Here is a 14,798-nt window from a genome sequence, read left to right as displayed (position 1 = left end):
CAAATACTCATGTCCCTCGCTCTCACCCTCCCTCCATCGTAATAATGAATGAACTGTCCGGCTCGGTCGGTGGTTTTTTGTAAGAGTGAAAGAGTACGGAGTACAGTATAAATATAAATACCCAAATAAATAATGTGCCTGCTGTCTGTCGCGCTCAAACACTTAAGATTTTCTGGTTTGATTCTTTTTGGGTCTCTTTGGCTAGCTAGAGTAAACTCATCGCTATAGAGTATAGGTACATGTACATTACCTATGTAAGTATACAAGGAGACATTGTTTAATGTGTTTTTTTATTTTTTTATATTCAAGGTTGGTGCTAATTGACCAAACTTGAAAGTGTCTTCAGTTCTTAAAGAGAGGGTCAAAAATGATAGAGATGAGGTGGCTAGGGTAGGTTGATTAGTTATTTATTTTATTTTATTCAAGTGTCTTCCGAGTCAATCGACCACCGACCGCTACAGAAAGAAAAAAAAAAACATAATTATACCTCTCATCTGCTAAATAATTAATATGTTGCAGACTCGGCCAAACATGGCACCAGCTTCTTGGTGAATCTGAACTAGGTATCAGGTAGTCCGCAACATAATATTCTTCTTTTTACAGAATCACCTAGTTACAACACTGCCGACATAACCTACATCTTGCATTGCATCGCAATATATACAACACATACAGTCTTGGAGATTGAGGCTAACAGACAACCAGACTGATCGTCCAGCCTGTCCTTACAGATACGACATGTTAATTAATTAACCAATTAATTAGAGGACAAAAAAAAAATAACAAAAAATGAGTACGAAAGGAGTAAGTGATCCCTCGGATCATGTATGCCATGTCATTCATTATCATTGCCAAGCTGTTCTGTTAGTCAAAAATATAAATAAATACTTATTCATAATAGTCAGTCGTGAAAATCAGGTTCATGCAGTCAAAATAAAACAAAAATAAAATAGGAGAAGAAGAAAAAGAAAAAAAAATGGAAAAAAGAGATGAAAAGAAAAGAAAAGAAAAGAGAAAAGAGAAAAGAGAAAATAATCTCCAGTAAAAAGATAAATGAAAACCAAACCAGACAAACCTGTGCCTGTACCGTACGACTGACTCGTTCATCTGACTCGTTCATCCGATTCAATTCAATCCCAATGCCAAAGTCAACTGTTGCTGCCAGGAACCATACCATACTACCCGAAACCCAAAAAACCGCATGACTAGCATGTTTATGTATGTGGAAAAGAGCGAGAGAGACGGTAAGGAGATATATCAGATTATATATCATCCCATTCTGCCCAGCATACTCATACTCGTGACTCTGACTCTCGCGAGAGAGGAGAGGAAAAAAAAAGAGAGAGAGAAGAAAAGAAAAGGAACCCGCCCGAGAAAATAAACGCCGCATAAATGACCGAATCAATCTCCTCACCCCCGATGAAAGTCGCGATGAAGGACAGAATGCATCAATTGTATTTACTGGTTTCAATCAAACCATGCATGAAAATGACGACCACGTGAAATATCAAAACGGCAGGCAAAGTCAAACCAGTGAAACGCGTCGAAGCTGAAACGTGTGCAGCTCGTGAGTGAAAATAAGTATAACGTGAATAATCGACACAAGTACTCTGACAGTAGGAGAAAGAAGTATGGTTCCGCGACATCGGTGCTGTCGTAAACGATCACATTTCGTCTAGTAGGCTGGCTGGCGACGAGCGCGCTCCTCATACCGAGGATACATGTATTGGATATGTTCGGGCTTGATCTCCCGTGCATACCGAACCTCCCCATAGAGTACTCGCACCGGAGGCGCTCTCGACGTTGACGTCGACGTCGTCGACGGCCGAGCCGTCTCATACCGCACTTGTGTCGGCTCAGGATAACTATACGTCGCCGTCCGCGTGGGTTTCGAGGGCGCCCGGGTCGTGACCGACGGACGCTCCGCTCGCGGCGGCGAGGAACTCCGCTGATACCGATGCGAGTCCTGCGGCTCCACCGTGATCGTTTCCGGCGGATCAACGATCTTGTACCGGTTCACCTTCGGAGGACTGCTGCTACTTTGCGGCATCTCAGGCGTTCCCGGACTGGAATAGCCCGAGTCGTTTCGGTCGGTGCCTCTCAACTTGGTCCGTGGGGACGGGGTATCAGTCAAGTCCGAGACCATGTTGAAGAGCGGGTTCGCCTCGGAACGGCTCTCGCGTCGAGATCGAGGGTAAGGTGCCGTAGAGGATCGAGTAGGCTGGGGAGGAGGTCTCGAGGAAGAAGAAGAGACTTTGGGAGAAGACGTCGCGGTGGGCATGCTGGGCACTGTGCGCTCGTAAGTCCGAGGTGTAGAGTCTAGGCGTTCGTGTGATTTCCGCTGACTTCGGGGCGACGGCGGCGGCGAGGAGGTAGCAACTCGGGCACTCTCCGTTCTGTGCGTCCAACTCGAATGCCGTAGTCCCTCTCGCTCATACCAATCACTCGATTCGTACCCGCCGTAGGTGTGCGGAGAATGCGAGAACTGGGGCCGCCGATCGACTTCGACCGGTGGATCGGTTTTGGACCGTTGAATATACTCCTTTACAGAGCTCTGCAGGTAGTTGAATTTCGATTCCCACTCATCAGAAGATTCACCCCCATCCTCATTTTTGCGATCCCGATGATGGCGCCGGGCCTCGGATTGTCGAGATGGCTCGGGCTCGGTTTTGCTGCGCCGCGGACTAGGATCGCGGGACTGGCGTGACCTCGACGAGCGTTTGATCTGGATGTAGATGGTGGCGGATGCATCCGACGCTGAGGAGTCATACTCGCTATCGCTCACGACGTAGGCGGCCGTCGGCTGCTCGTGCTTTTCCTTGAACTCTCGTCGCCGTCCCTTAGTCCGACGTTTGGCGCGGGAGTGGTGGCTCGCTTTCCCATGCTCGCGCCCGCTCTCCTTGGCCGTGCGGGAGGTGGAAACAGGAACCGATTTTGACTTTTTCTTCTTCTTCTCCTCCGTGTCTTTCGAAGTCGGTCGCTTTGCGTGGTCGTCATGTTTCTGAGGGGGGGCTCGCGGTTCTTCCGAGAACCGTATTTCGTCGTCGTCATCATCATCATCGGAGCTGGCCCCTGCTGGGGTGCGCTCTTCGTAGATGCGTCCATCGCGATATTCTCGACCTGCAGTCCCTCTCGAGGACGAGTAGGACGATGGCTCACCACTTGCGGCCGCCCGTTCCATCGCCTCCTTTTTCAGTGCCTCCAGACGAACCTGTTGGTCATATCTGGTGCGGCGATTCTCGTCCGAGAGGAGCTCGTAGGCCTCCTGGACGCGCTGGAACTTGTCGCGGGCCAGATCCCGCAACGACTCATCCTTTACCTTGTCCGGATGGCACTTGAGCACGAGTTTTCGGTGGGCAGCCTTGATCTCGGCAAGACTAGCATCTTTATCAACTCCGAGAACGAGGTACGGGTCAAATCTGGGAGGAGATCTGGACATATTGGGAGTCTCATATATTAAGAGGCGCCAGACAGCGGAGCATGAATCTGATCAGAATAGGAGAAGATGGCAGGAATAATATCAATCGATCGATGTAGAAGGCGAAGAAGTAGTGTGGATAAGTCGGATAGATTCTGTCGATGCTGGCGTTGGTTGGATTCAACAACATGTGAACATTGTGAACTCTCCGGAAAATTCCCGCTGACAATTCAAAGAGTGTCCGGAAGAAACGAATGGAAGGAACCCATGCACCCTTGTTGACCTGTGTAAGATGGCACAGACGGAAGGGAACGCAATGTCGGCAGGGGCGGTGGTGTGGTGCGGTGTGTTTATGAGACGGCGACCGAGGGCAAACGGCGAGTTGGCAGTTCGTTGGCTAGCGGTAGTACTCCGTACGGAGGACTTGTCGATGGGGCCGGAAGAGCGCTGGTACCTCGGACGGGAAGATCCACTGATCCAAATCCCAATCCAGGCACTGTAACCGTGTGTATGAACGTACGCAAGGAACCTGGGTTCCGGTGCGTGGGCGGAAGGACAAGGAAGCGAAAGGCCGACCGCGATGCTGCGCCACCCAGCTCGGCACCGGGCTGAGATCTGGTTCGCTGAGCTGAATATTAATAGCAGACAGATCGTCCTGATGCTTAGTCAAGCTGATAGTTGAAGATCTTTCTGGCTGTTGGATGGTGGTGATGATTAGCGATGGCAAGGGAAGATCCCAGTAGAGTATAGAATGTTGGAGAGAGAGAGAGGGAGGACGCGAAGGGGCTCCCTTATCAGGGACGTGTCAACCCGGAGATGACAACGCGCGATGACAGGCGATGAATCAAAGGATCCTTTGAGTAAGAATCTGTCTCGTCACAGATGATGTCTCTCTTTTCGACCGGAGAGCGTAATCCTAGAGCAGCGGTGAAGGCTGCCCAAGTAACCCAACACTCCACGGGTGAGTTCTTCAAATCAATGATTCCTCCGCGAGAAGCGGTCAATCAGGGCAATAATAATGCTCGCGATTCGGTAGAAGGCCCCGCTGGAAGACGGGGGTTCCGGAGACGCAGTTGATCAGTTTCAACTGTGATTGTTGGCGGGGTAATATCAGGAACAAAGTCGGAGAAGTGATACAATGAATAATTCCTGAAGGGTCGATTTTTATACAAGCTGGGGGATAAGATCATCGCCCCAAACGCGCAGAAGCGCTTCTGGCAGGGCGATTGATACAATTAATAACTGCGAGTAAGACAACTATCACAGCCGCAAGGCCATCTTCTGATCATTCGGTTGATCTCATAGTTGGTGGAATAATACCTACTATCAACCTTTGAAGAATCTCCACAGCGCTTCACCCATAACTCCTATTGCTAGCCGGTCAGGGAACCCGGTCATCACCGTAGATGAGCCTCTGAGGCCACACTCCTCCTGTTTGACGCCTAGTTTAGCCATAGTCACACCCGGGTCACAATCCCCAGGCAGGGGGTGTGCTGAATAACGACTCGTCAGGTCCGCTTCAAGGCTGGACTAACACTCTTCTCCAAGTCTTCCATGCCTGCTCCAGTTAGTAGTTACCTAGGTAGTGGCTCTGCTGACGTATGGAGACTCCAACAAGGCAGTTCAGCCCGCACGGGGCAGTCAATGATGCGCCAGGATCCACGACCCGCTTGCCTTGTTTTCTAGGTCCGTGCTGTATGCAGAAGGCCGGCCTCTTATCCACAAATCCACTTCACTGACCAAAGAAACTCTCCTGCATCACCTTCCAGATTCACAAATCATACTCGATGGAGCAGTGATTCGACAGCGTTGGCGCAGCCTCCACCACATGGCAATCCAATCAGCCATCGACTCTCGCCGCTGCCCCTCGCCTGTCACTCCTCGTTCCCCTCGTTCCAATCCGACCTCGAGATGGCCAACTGAAGCAGCTGCCTCCAGATCTTCTTCCCTGCCTTCGAGAGGCTCAGACAGGAGTCTGACGACAACCTTCTCTGCAGCCAGTCTCCCGGATCCTGCACATCGATCGTACCGTACCGGTCCTGGTCCACTATCCGGATCCCGGACCGTACCTACATACGGAGTACTTGTTTTGGAGGGACCATTTTCCACAACTTGACGATCCGGTTTGATAGCGTCTATCGGCAGAGCGCTTGATAGGCAGGCGCATCGCCGTTGGGGGACTACTCTGCCATGGCTTAACGTTAAAAGACGACTGCAGTCCACTTGATCCGGATACGGATATACAGTACGGAGTATGGTTAGTATGCCGAGAGGGCCTGAGTCTCCATGTCCGCTCCAGGGCCACCGCGTCTTCAGGCCAGCTGGCCTCGTCTGTCCCTATCTGGAAAGCTGCTAGAGCGGCTTAAAGCCTTGGGATAAACCACGAGGTTGCTCCAGCCTCCATGGCAAATGCTTGGGGTGTTTTCACCCAGTGTCTGAGACCGCCCAGGTACGTCGTCCTCGTACTCGTTCGTACCTGGAAGGCAGAGAACAAGCAATTTCTCAGCCATTTATATGCCTCTTGTTGCCAGGCTTTTTCGAGGGCGTTCTGCTCTCCTTCTCGAACTCCTGTTTGAGGGGTCCAAAGGTGGCTGGCGGGTGTTTCAACGTGGAGATCTCTGCAGGCGGGACAAGCCCAGCCCACTCACTGCGTTGTACTAATCAGAATCGTTTCCAACTGTCCAGCCGACTTCCTGCGGCGGTAACTGCGCAAGAAAAATGGTGCTATCTGATTCTACGGAGTATCTCCTGGCAGGTCATCAGCTGTCGCGAAGCTAGCAGCTGCTCTTCTGCAGACCCCATTAATTTCTCCAGGCTTTCTCTCCATGAGGAAAAACGCGTGCCAGGTCATAAACCTAATAAACCTGAAGCCGGGAAATCTATCGAGCTGTTTCACCATGTGGCTGGAGCAACACAGAGAAGCCACCAGATCGATCCACGGGGACAGAACAGAACCACACGACTAGAGATGCTTCATCGTAATTCGTAATTTCTAGTGGAAACGCACTGTTATCCTAATCGTCATCATTTTCCAGACGAAACAGTTTCCATTCGATAATAGCGTATCCAGCGACTATGGACGAGCTTTGTCTTGCGTACTCCGTATAGAGCACGGAGAATACGATATACGCCAGCTTACACTTCGTCAAAATACGTACTGTAGGTATTAGTTTTAGTAATAGTACAGCAGTGCACACCGATCGACTAAGTTAGTCGAAGCTCTCTCTTATCGATTGGGATTGGGAGGGGCCACCTGCCCCGCCATCAGGTTAGGTGTTTGATTTAGGCAACCCACCCACCGATACGTATCCGGGATGTATCCGGTATCCCGGGCCATCACACACAGGTCTAATTACGTCCACAATCCAATGGCCAAGTACTCCGTACTCCGTAACTTACTCCGTACTAACGAGTTCATACAGTACAGTCATGCTGCTCATGCAGTCAAGTCATGCATGAGTCCCAAATTGTCGAGTCCGTTCGTCCAGTTGTCCAGTCATTGCCCAGCATCCAGCCCGCCTCTCTGTTATCTGCTGCCTGCCTACCTATACCTATATGGTCCAAATAATGGAGATGATGGATATACCATCGGATTTTCCGATTTGTTTTAAATTTTATTATTGGTCAACTTTGTTGCCTTGGGTTGCTTAGTGCCTTGCCTCATTATCCATCCGCAGAGTATCTGGCCTGGTCTGGTCTGGGTTGGTTCCAATCTGTTCTCCTCATTCCAGAACGGGTTAAATTGAGGTACCTACAGTACAGTACCTAGGTACATACATTACTCCGTACAGAGTACATACCTACGGAGTACGGAGACACACCTGGTACCTAACCGTAGGAAAGAAACTGGTTGCACAGCCGGGCTGGGCACATGGATATGATACCAAATGGGGAGAAGACTCGGTTAAGTAGTTGGTACTGTACTCGGTACCTTCTGCAACATGGTTACATTATTACATACAGTGTGATGCGCGACGGGTCCCTGCCATCCCATCCACTAAAGTGTTGTCTTTTTTTTTCCCCCAAGCGCCGTGGAGAACTAGGAACCTTGCTGGGTCAGTCAGTCACCTTTCCGCGATTGGCGATGGGTATACTGTACGGAGTACTGTAGATGGTCATATGGACATATAGGTACTCCATACAGCTAAGATTATACTACAACCCCGTACTCATCTGAGTCATACACGTACTTCGAATTTATTATCACTGAATACGGAGTATAATGATTAGAATAACAGGTATAGGTATCATGTGTCACTTACTGGTCGCAATTGCACAGGTCATGTGTAGTCATGAATATTATTATTCTCAGGCCAGAAATTCCAAGTACTGTACAGTGTTTATAAGCACCCCAAGCTGGTTCCTAACATGGCAGTGCATCACATCGATGTTTACTTACATCTGTTATCACTCCAGCTGATGACTTCCATCTATGTACTCCGTAGTTAGCAGCTAATATTAGGTATGAGACAGCTACGGCACAGCCTATGATACCACCTAGGTATCTATTTCATCACTAGAAGTATCACAGAGTATATTGATACTGTCTTCTTAATTCGATGCTATGATATAATCACCTGGGTAAGTTCCAACGATAGAACAGAACTTTCCATGCATATACCTCAGATGTGGCACGAAGGAGTTTGACATGGAACCCTGTGGAACAAATGGAATATATGGATATACTTCCCCAGGCAAGGCATCTATGCATTCCACGATAGCCAACCACGTATGGCTGAAAGCCTGGATGGAACAGGTACTTTCGGAAATATTCCCTCTCTGGGTATGAAGCTATGCATGTCATGGACTCATGACAACTGTACCTACAGTATGCATACAATGGGTCCAGAGAAGATGGATGTCTCTGCGACGAGGAAGACGATCTGATCTTCATTCAGTCACGTCCGTTGATGTCATCATCATCCCAGACAGGAAGGTCCAGGTCAACAACGACCGGAGTGTGGAATCGTTTGCCTCCTTTGTGTGGCCAGCTTGTGGCCATTATCGCTGCGTTGACGATACAGGTCTCTTTTCTTGCTCCTTGAAAGGCCTCTGACAATGGTAGGTTTCCTGCCCCAGTATAACTAATATTATCCAGGCGTTTCTGTTTCCTGCCTGTCAAATCGACCAGACTCTGCTTCTTACTCCCGATAGGGGGCAGAGCATCCGGTACCCACCTCGAGGCGCCGTCATCGTCATCCCATCGCACTCTCTCATAGCCACGACCCTCATGTACATGACCACAAACCGCAAGCATCGGTCGGACTCTGTTCAATGCCTGACGGAGACCGTCACAACCAAGCGATCTTGCCTCACGACGATCACAATGCGACAAGGCAGGCGTATGCGTCACGACGACATCCACGTCCAGTGGAATCTGGTCCCACAGACGCTGCGCTTCTTCCGCAGAGTCATATCCAAAGGCCCAGAGTCCCTGGAATCGGGAATATGGAGAGCCAAAGACCTTGAACATGGTCCGGGGTCCGCCTGGACGGGTCAATTTGACCAGCGTGGAAGCATGATCGAGAAAGATGACCGACGATCCTCCCTTGACAAGTTCCATGCATTCCTCGGGATTCTCCAATTTCTGATTGTGGAAACGAGAACCGTGTTCGACATAAAACGGTGCGTCCAGCGTGACATCATGGTTGCCTGAGCCGGTTTACAATCATTCATCAGTCGACATACACAGACATTATTATTATTAGAGGCTTTTATAAGGTTCAATGGCCTGACTAACCAGCAACCACGATCTTGACCTCATAATCTGCATCCTGGATCCACTGCATGGTCCGCTGCAGCTCCGATTTACTGCCCTGCTTCGTGAGATCCCCGGCGTGGATCAAGACGTCTCCGGGCGGTAATCGGAATCCCGCCTGCATGGGCGTGTAGCCATGTGTGTCGGAAACGCATACGAAGCGTGTTTTTCGATAGGTCATCGGCGATTCTTCCTCCAGCTTGCTAAGCAGGACGCAATTCTAGAGAACACAACTTTCTGAATTGCGTGATCATCATGGTTAGCTGAGTAGACGAGATATTCTCATCTGCCAAGATCTGCAGATTGACTCATATTGGCCTGGGTTGTTACTTTATTGGTAGGCGGAGATGGAAGATGATAAGGTGACAATATAGTCACGTGATGTCAGGTCTCCCGCGGGACCCACAGCATGTGACCTGACCACTGGCGGTGGCCCGGTTAGGGCAAAGACCCTCGCACAATTAGCTCGCTTAGCCCTCGCTGCCAACCATCCCGACTTCGTGGTGTGCGTCGAACCTGACCACAAACGAACGACAACAACCCGTCGACAACCTACCACCAGAGCAACCAGCTCTTTGTCTTGCTGGATATTTTCTCCTTGTAGAACCGGTGACAAGAGCAGGATGTCCACCTTCGAGCCAGTTGTGCGTGTTCCCTGAGTCTCTCGTTTCGACGACATCGACTTCGTCTCCTTAGTCGGTCTATGGAATACATGGCTGACATGCTTGGATCTCTTTACAGGTCGTCATCGACGGCAAGGGACACCTCTTGGGTCGCCTGGCCAGCATTGTGGCAAAGCAGCTGCTCAACGGTCAGAAGATCGTCGTCGTGCGATGTGAAGCTCTCAACATCTCCGGCGAGTTCTTCCGCGCGAAGTGTACGTCAATCCGATGATGTCTTTATTTCTTGTTTGTGGAGAAAGGACGGGAGAAGAAGCGAGAGCAAGACGAACGCGAATACAAGTGATTGAGGGGGATTCACAAGTAGTACTCCGTACAATCAGACGCTGACTGAACTCTGCGATACAGTGAAGTACCATGCCTACCTGCGCAAGGCCACTCGTTACAACCCGACAAGAGGTGGTGAGAACGTCTCGGCTGACTCAATTCTGCCGAGACGGCTAGTTGAGGTTCTTTTGGCTCGGCTTACTGACTTCTTGCAGGTCCTTTCCACTTCCGTGCTCCCTCTCGTATCTTCTACAAGGCCGTCCGGGGTATGATCCCCCACAAGACGGCTCGTGGTGCCGCTGCCCTGGAGCGGTTGAAGGTGTTCGAGGGTATTCCTCCGCCATATGACAAGAAGAAGCGTGTTGTTGTTCCCCAGGCCCTGCGTATTCTCCGTCTCCGGCCCGGTCGCAAGTACTGCACCGTTGGCCGTCTGAGCCACGAGGTCGGCTGGAAATACCAGGACGTTGTTGCTAGGTATGCCATCTTGTTCACTGCTATTTTGGGGATGGTTGCTGACTCTAATTACAACAGACTGGAGGAGAGGAGGAAGGTTAAGAGTGCCGCATACTACGAGCGCAAGAAGGCCCTTCGACGACAGCTCGCACAGGCCCAGAGGACGGCAAATGTGGATGAGAGCATCAAGAACCAGCTGGCTGAGTACGGATACTAGATACCTGGTGTTGACTTGGTTTGGTTGTATTTAGAGAGATGGGAGGGATAGGATCGCGGAACGGTTGTCTGTCAGCAAAACTGAACGGCGCGCCCGTCAACCTCTACCCGTCACTGATCAGATCATTTCACGGTTCCTGCCTGATCATGAAACAAAAAGCAAAAATTAAAAAAAGTATCAAATGATATGCTGAAATGGAACATGGGAGGGCCCGAGAAACAAAACTGATTTCTGCACGGAGTCGCTTGGGACGAAAAAAAAAACAATGGTGGTTACAATATGGCATGCTGCCTGAGCCGTTATTTTCGCACCGTGGCGCAATCAATCAATAATCCAAGTATTTCTGAATGCGATTCTTTAATGTTGTAGATTGCAATGCACCTGTCGAATGTATACAGTATGGAGTATTTCTTGGCATGAAACCAGCCGGTTTAGTAACTGACTTGCTCGGACCAATTCCCTGGTCTCAATACCACTATGGCCCTTACAGTCTTTGTATGTATGTACATAGATCTACTGTTCTCCTGAACAAGAGAGACATGACATATGTATAGTATAACGAGACAGATGACGATATCCCTTACTCCGTACTTTAGGGTCCTGTCCCGTCCGCTCGCACTCGGCAATAAATAACAAGTTAACCTTGGAATCCAGCCTCTCCCCACCCGAGGCTACCCGGCTTTCTTTCCTCCCCCAACTTGAATGGATCATCAGGCTAACTTTCGGGTTCGGGGATAGCTTCCTTCTCCCCCGCATTATTGTCCCCATATTCCCCGGTCCGAGGCAGCCCCAGGAGCCCCTAGTACGGAGTACATGTAGTGTTAGTCTGTTAGATCAGGTGCATTTAAACGAATTATCACATCAGCTACACCTAGCTACCTAGCGTCATTATTATCTTGAAGCTTGAAGGGTTATCATATATACTGTTGCTCCTACAAACAAGACTTGCGCAAGACGAACGAGACAACCTGATGTCTGCTCCAAAGACCCGTCTTGCGGGCCTGTTGGGCCATTTCCTCCCTTCATCGCAGTCACAACAACCTACTACCACTACTGCTGCTGCTTCTTCAGACTCTCCGACGCAACCTGTAAACCGTCACACCCTGTCTCCAACATTCTTCCTCCCACGTGCCGCAGCAATTGAACCGGAGGTACATATATATATACTGTTTGTATATTTTGTTTCTATCGTTATTTCTAAATGGGTTACAGGCAGAAGCAATCTACCATGTGACGGCAAACAAGAAAGTGCTTCGACGGTCCTATCTCGAGACGGCCGATCGTGCCCGCGGCCTGGCGTACTATCTCAAAAAGCACGGTTTCAAGCGAGTCGGAATCCTCGCGCCTAATACGCCGGCGTTTCTGGAGTCGATCTTTGGCATTGCTGCTGCTGGGGCCGTCAATATTGGTAAGAGAGCCATCAACCCGGTTGATTTTGACCACATGAACTTATCGATAATTTAACTATCGCAGCGGTGAACTACCGACTGAAACCGGACGACGTCGCCTACATCTTTACTCACTCCGAAGCGGACGTCATCATCGTCGATCACGAGTTCGTGCATCTCCTCGATTCGTTCAAGCGCGACCATCCGGACGTGCCGTTCATCGTGGATACCGATACAGATGCCACGGAGGGCGAGTTGAGTGGTCCATTTGATGATGCCGTCCTGGAGGGCTTGAAATATGACACCGAGACCGGTGGGAAAGGCTGGGAAGGGCTCGAAGCCCTCGCTCCCGACGAAGATGCTGTCATTGCGCTCGCGTATACGAGCGGGACGACGGCCCGGCCGAAGGGTGTCGAGTACACGCATCGTGGGTGCTATCTAGCGGCGCTGGGAAATGTGATTGAGTCGGGGTTGAATTTCCATACCGGTCGCTGCCGATATCTCTGGACGTTGCCGATGTTTCATGCCATGGGTTGGTGTCTCACCAATGCTTTGCTTATCTGACACAGTGCAACTGATTTAAAGTCTTCAGGCTGGACATTCCCCTGGGCGGTCACGGCTGTTCGAGGCACCCACTACTGTCTACGGAAGATCGACTACCCGTTCATCTGGCATCTGCTCAAGAATGAACGCATAACGCATTTCAACGCGGCCCCGACGGTCAACACTCTATTGTGCGCCGCCAAGGAGGCTGAGAGGCTGCCTGACCCTGTCCGGGTGACGGTGGCAGCCAGTCCACCCACGCCCCATCTCTTTGAACAAATGACGAATCTGAACCTGCATCCGGTCCATGTGTATGGCATGACGGAGACATACGGACCCATCACCAAGGGTTACCATATGCCCGAATGGGAGACGCTGCCTGCGAAGGAGAAGTATCAGAAGATGGCGAGACAAGGCCATGGGTTCGTCACCAGTCTCCCTGTCCGCGTCATCAAGACCGATGTCCCGGAGGGAACGATCATCGACGTGGAACGCAATGGTTTGGAGTTGGGAGAGATTGTTTTTGTGGGCAACATCTGCGCCAAAGGTTACTATAAGGATCCCGAAGCCACGCGGAAGCTCTTTGCTGGTGGTGTGCTGCATTCGGGAGATCTGGCGGTCTGGCACCCCGACGGGGCCATTCAGATCTTGGATCGCGCCAAGGATATCATTATCAGCGGTGAGCCTAGTCCACTCTGTCTTGACATTGTACAACCATATAAGTCGTGTACTAACGCAAGACACTTGGTAGGCGGCGAGAACATCTCCTCGTTGGCACTGGAGTCCATGCTAGTCACGCATCCCGACATCCTCGAAGCCGGCGTGGTGGCCGTCCCAGACGCCCACTGGGGCGAACGGCCGAAAGCGTTCGTCACGGTCAAACCCGGCAAACAGGTCGAGGGCAAAGACATCATCGAATGGGCGAGAAACGTCAGCGGCATCAGCAGATTCATGATCCCTCGCGAGGTCGAGGTCGTCCCGGAGCTGCCCAAGACGAGCACGGGGAAGATCAAGAAGAACGTCTTGCGAGAGTGGGCGAAAGGGGCGGATCGGAATGTTGTGAAATGAAACTGTGGTCTTGACGTTCAGCAAGTTTTTTTTTGTTCATAGAACGGGTAAGTGGGTTCGAGCCGAACGGTATAGATTTCTTGTCCATGTACAGGCATTATTGTAGAGAATACAGGCTCGTGAGAAAGTGTGGAGCAAGGGATACTCTCATTTATATGGAGAGAAAAGCATGATGGGGAGTTTCAACAATCCGCAGCGTCGCCCGAGGTAGTGTGTAGAGCCTCTCACAGAGTGTGATGCGACTTGGCTATCTTGACGTTAGCGATGTATCAGATTAGCACAGAGAGCACGTGTTATCGAGACATTCCAGGATGATGTTATAGTGAATAGATGTTATTGTGAAATGTCACCTTCAGTCCACACGTCTCGTGATGGTGTAGTGTGTGACAGTGATGGTCTCGTGAAGCTCCGAGCCTAAGGCTGAATGGGGCGGACTGGCAGGCCCCTAAAGATATTATTAAATTTAAGGCTGTGACTATAGACTAATAGTCTGTGATGTCGTCAATCGACCCGCCAAAGATCGGACAGGACCAATTTAGGAACTGGCAGCACTGCTTCAGTACTCCGTATTTATCCCCTCCTTTGCAATCGATAATTATTAATTAAAGCCTTGGCGGCCAACCAGTCTCTCAGTCGTGGCTGCAATTTCAAATTACCAAGCAACTGAACTGTTGAGCAGCCACTGTAAGTTAAAGCAAGCCTGGTTGGTTCCTTGGGCAAGCAAGCATCCTGCCGCATCCCACTTTGTGTTCGTTCCGCCTGCCTCGCTGTATGCTAACCAACTCAACTGACTTACGCCTAACGGCAGTACCGCACCGAACCTTGTCCATTGTTCTCGATTGTTGACCCGCAGCTCAGGTCTCTTGTCCTGGATCAGACTGCTGCTAATTAATATATGTTTCCGTCTATCAGCATTTGTCGCTGTCCGTCTCTGACCTAGGGAGAGACTTGTGCTGCATCCACCCCTTCAGCCTGGCCTGGTTCCTCCCTTGATAGAGCCCAAACA

The 14,798-nt window shown here is 50.4% G+C and overlaps 6 protein-coding genes across 6 annotated transcripts; 2 read left to right on the top strand and 4 right to left on the bottom strand.

Annotated features, from left to right (window-relative positions):
- Nucleotides 1-928: 928 nt before the first annotated feature.
- Nucleotides 929-1,390, bottom strand: VTN77DRAFT_5795 (uncharacterized protein; the record flags this gene model as incomplete). The annotated part of the gene is made up of 1 exon (XM_069422001.1): nt 929-1,390. One exon carries the CDS (start codon nt 1,388-1,390, stop codon nt 929-931), a length of 462 nt encoding a protein of 153 aa, XP_069276673.1.
- Nucleotides 1,391-1,675: 285 nt separating this feature from the next.
- Nucleotides 1,676-3,439, bottom strand: VTN77DRAFT_5794 (uncharacterized protein; the record flags this gene model as incomplete). Its single annotated transcript, XM_069422000.1, has 1 exon — nt 1,676-3,439. One exon carries the CDS (start codon nt 3,437-3,439, stop codon nt 1,676-1,678), a length of 1,764 nt encoding a protein of 587 aa, XP_069276672.1.
- Nucleotides 3,440-4,744: 1,305 nt separating this feature from the next.
- Nucleotides 4,745-5,520, bottom strand: VTN77DRAFT_5793 (uncharacterized protein; the record flags this gene model as incomplete). Its single annotated transcript, XM_069421999.1, has 3 exons — nt 4,745-4,911; nt 5,203-5,430; nt 5,496-5,520. 3 exons carry the CDS (start codon nt 5,518-5,520, stop codon nt 4,745-4,747), a joined length of 420 nt encoding a protein of 139 aa, XP_069276671.1.
- Nucleotides 5,521-8,312: 2,792 nt separating this feature from the next.
- Nucleotides 8,313-9,357, bottom strand: VTN77DRAFT_5792 (uncharacterized protein; the record flags this gene model as incomplete). Its single annotated transcript, XM_069421998.1, has 2 exons — nt 8,313-9,070; nt 9,159-9,357. The coding sequence occupies 2 exons, from the start codon at nt 9,355-9,357 to the stop codon at nt 8,313-8,315; spliced, it is 957 nt and encodes a 318-aa protein (XP_069276670.1).
- Nucleotides 9,358-9,799: 442 nt separating this feature from the next.
- On the top strand, nt 9,800-10,793 carry VTN77DRAFT_5791 (60S ribosomal protein uL13; the record flags this gene model as incomplete). Its single annotated transcript, XM_069421997.1, has 5 exons — nt 9,800-9,820; nt 9,918-10,053; nt 10,205-10,258; nt 10,339-10,597; nt 10,655-10,793. 5 exons carry the CDS (start codon nt 9,800-9,802, stop codon nt 10,791-10,793), a joined length of 609 nt encoding a protein of 202 aa, XP_069276669.1.
- Nucleotides 10,794-11,764: 971 nt separating this feature from the next.
- VTN77DRAFT_5790 (uncharacterized protein) lies at nt 11,765-13,792 on the top strand (the record flags this gene model as incomplete). The annotated part of the gene is made up of 5 exons (XM_069421996.1): nt 11,765-11,944; nt 12,006-12,201; nt 12,267-12,713; nt 12,774-13,403; nt 13,476-13,792. 5 exons carry the CDS (start codon nt 11,765-11,767, stop codon nt 13,790-13,792), a joined length of 1,770 nt encoding a protein of 589 aa, XP_069276668.1.
- Nucleotides 13,793-14,798: the final 1,006 nt, after the last annotated feature.

This window comes from Rasamsonia byssochlamydoides (assembly GCF_041956645.1).
Source record: "Rasamsonia byssochlamydoides strain NRRL 3658 unplaced genomic scaffold VTN77scaffold_42, whole genome shotgun sequence".
Taxonomy (NCBI): Eukaryota; Fungi; Ascomycota; class Eurotiomycetes; order Eurotiales; family Trichocomaceae; genus Rasamsonia; species Rasamsonia byssochlamydoides.
The sequence above is the reverse complement of the archived record's forward strand: the minus strand, read 5'-3'. Positions and strand labels throughout refer to the sequence as shown.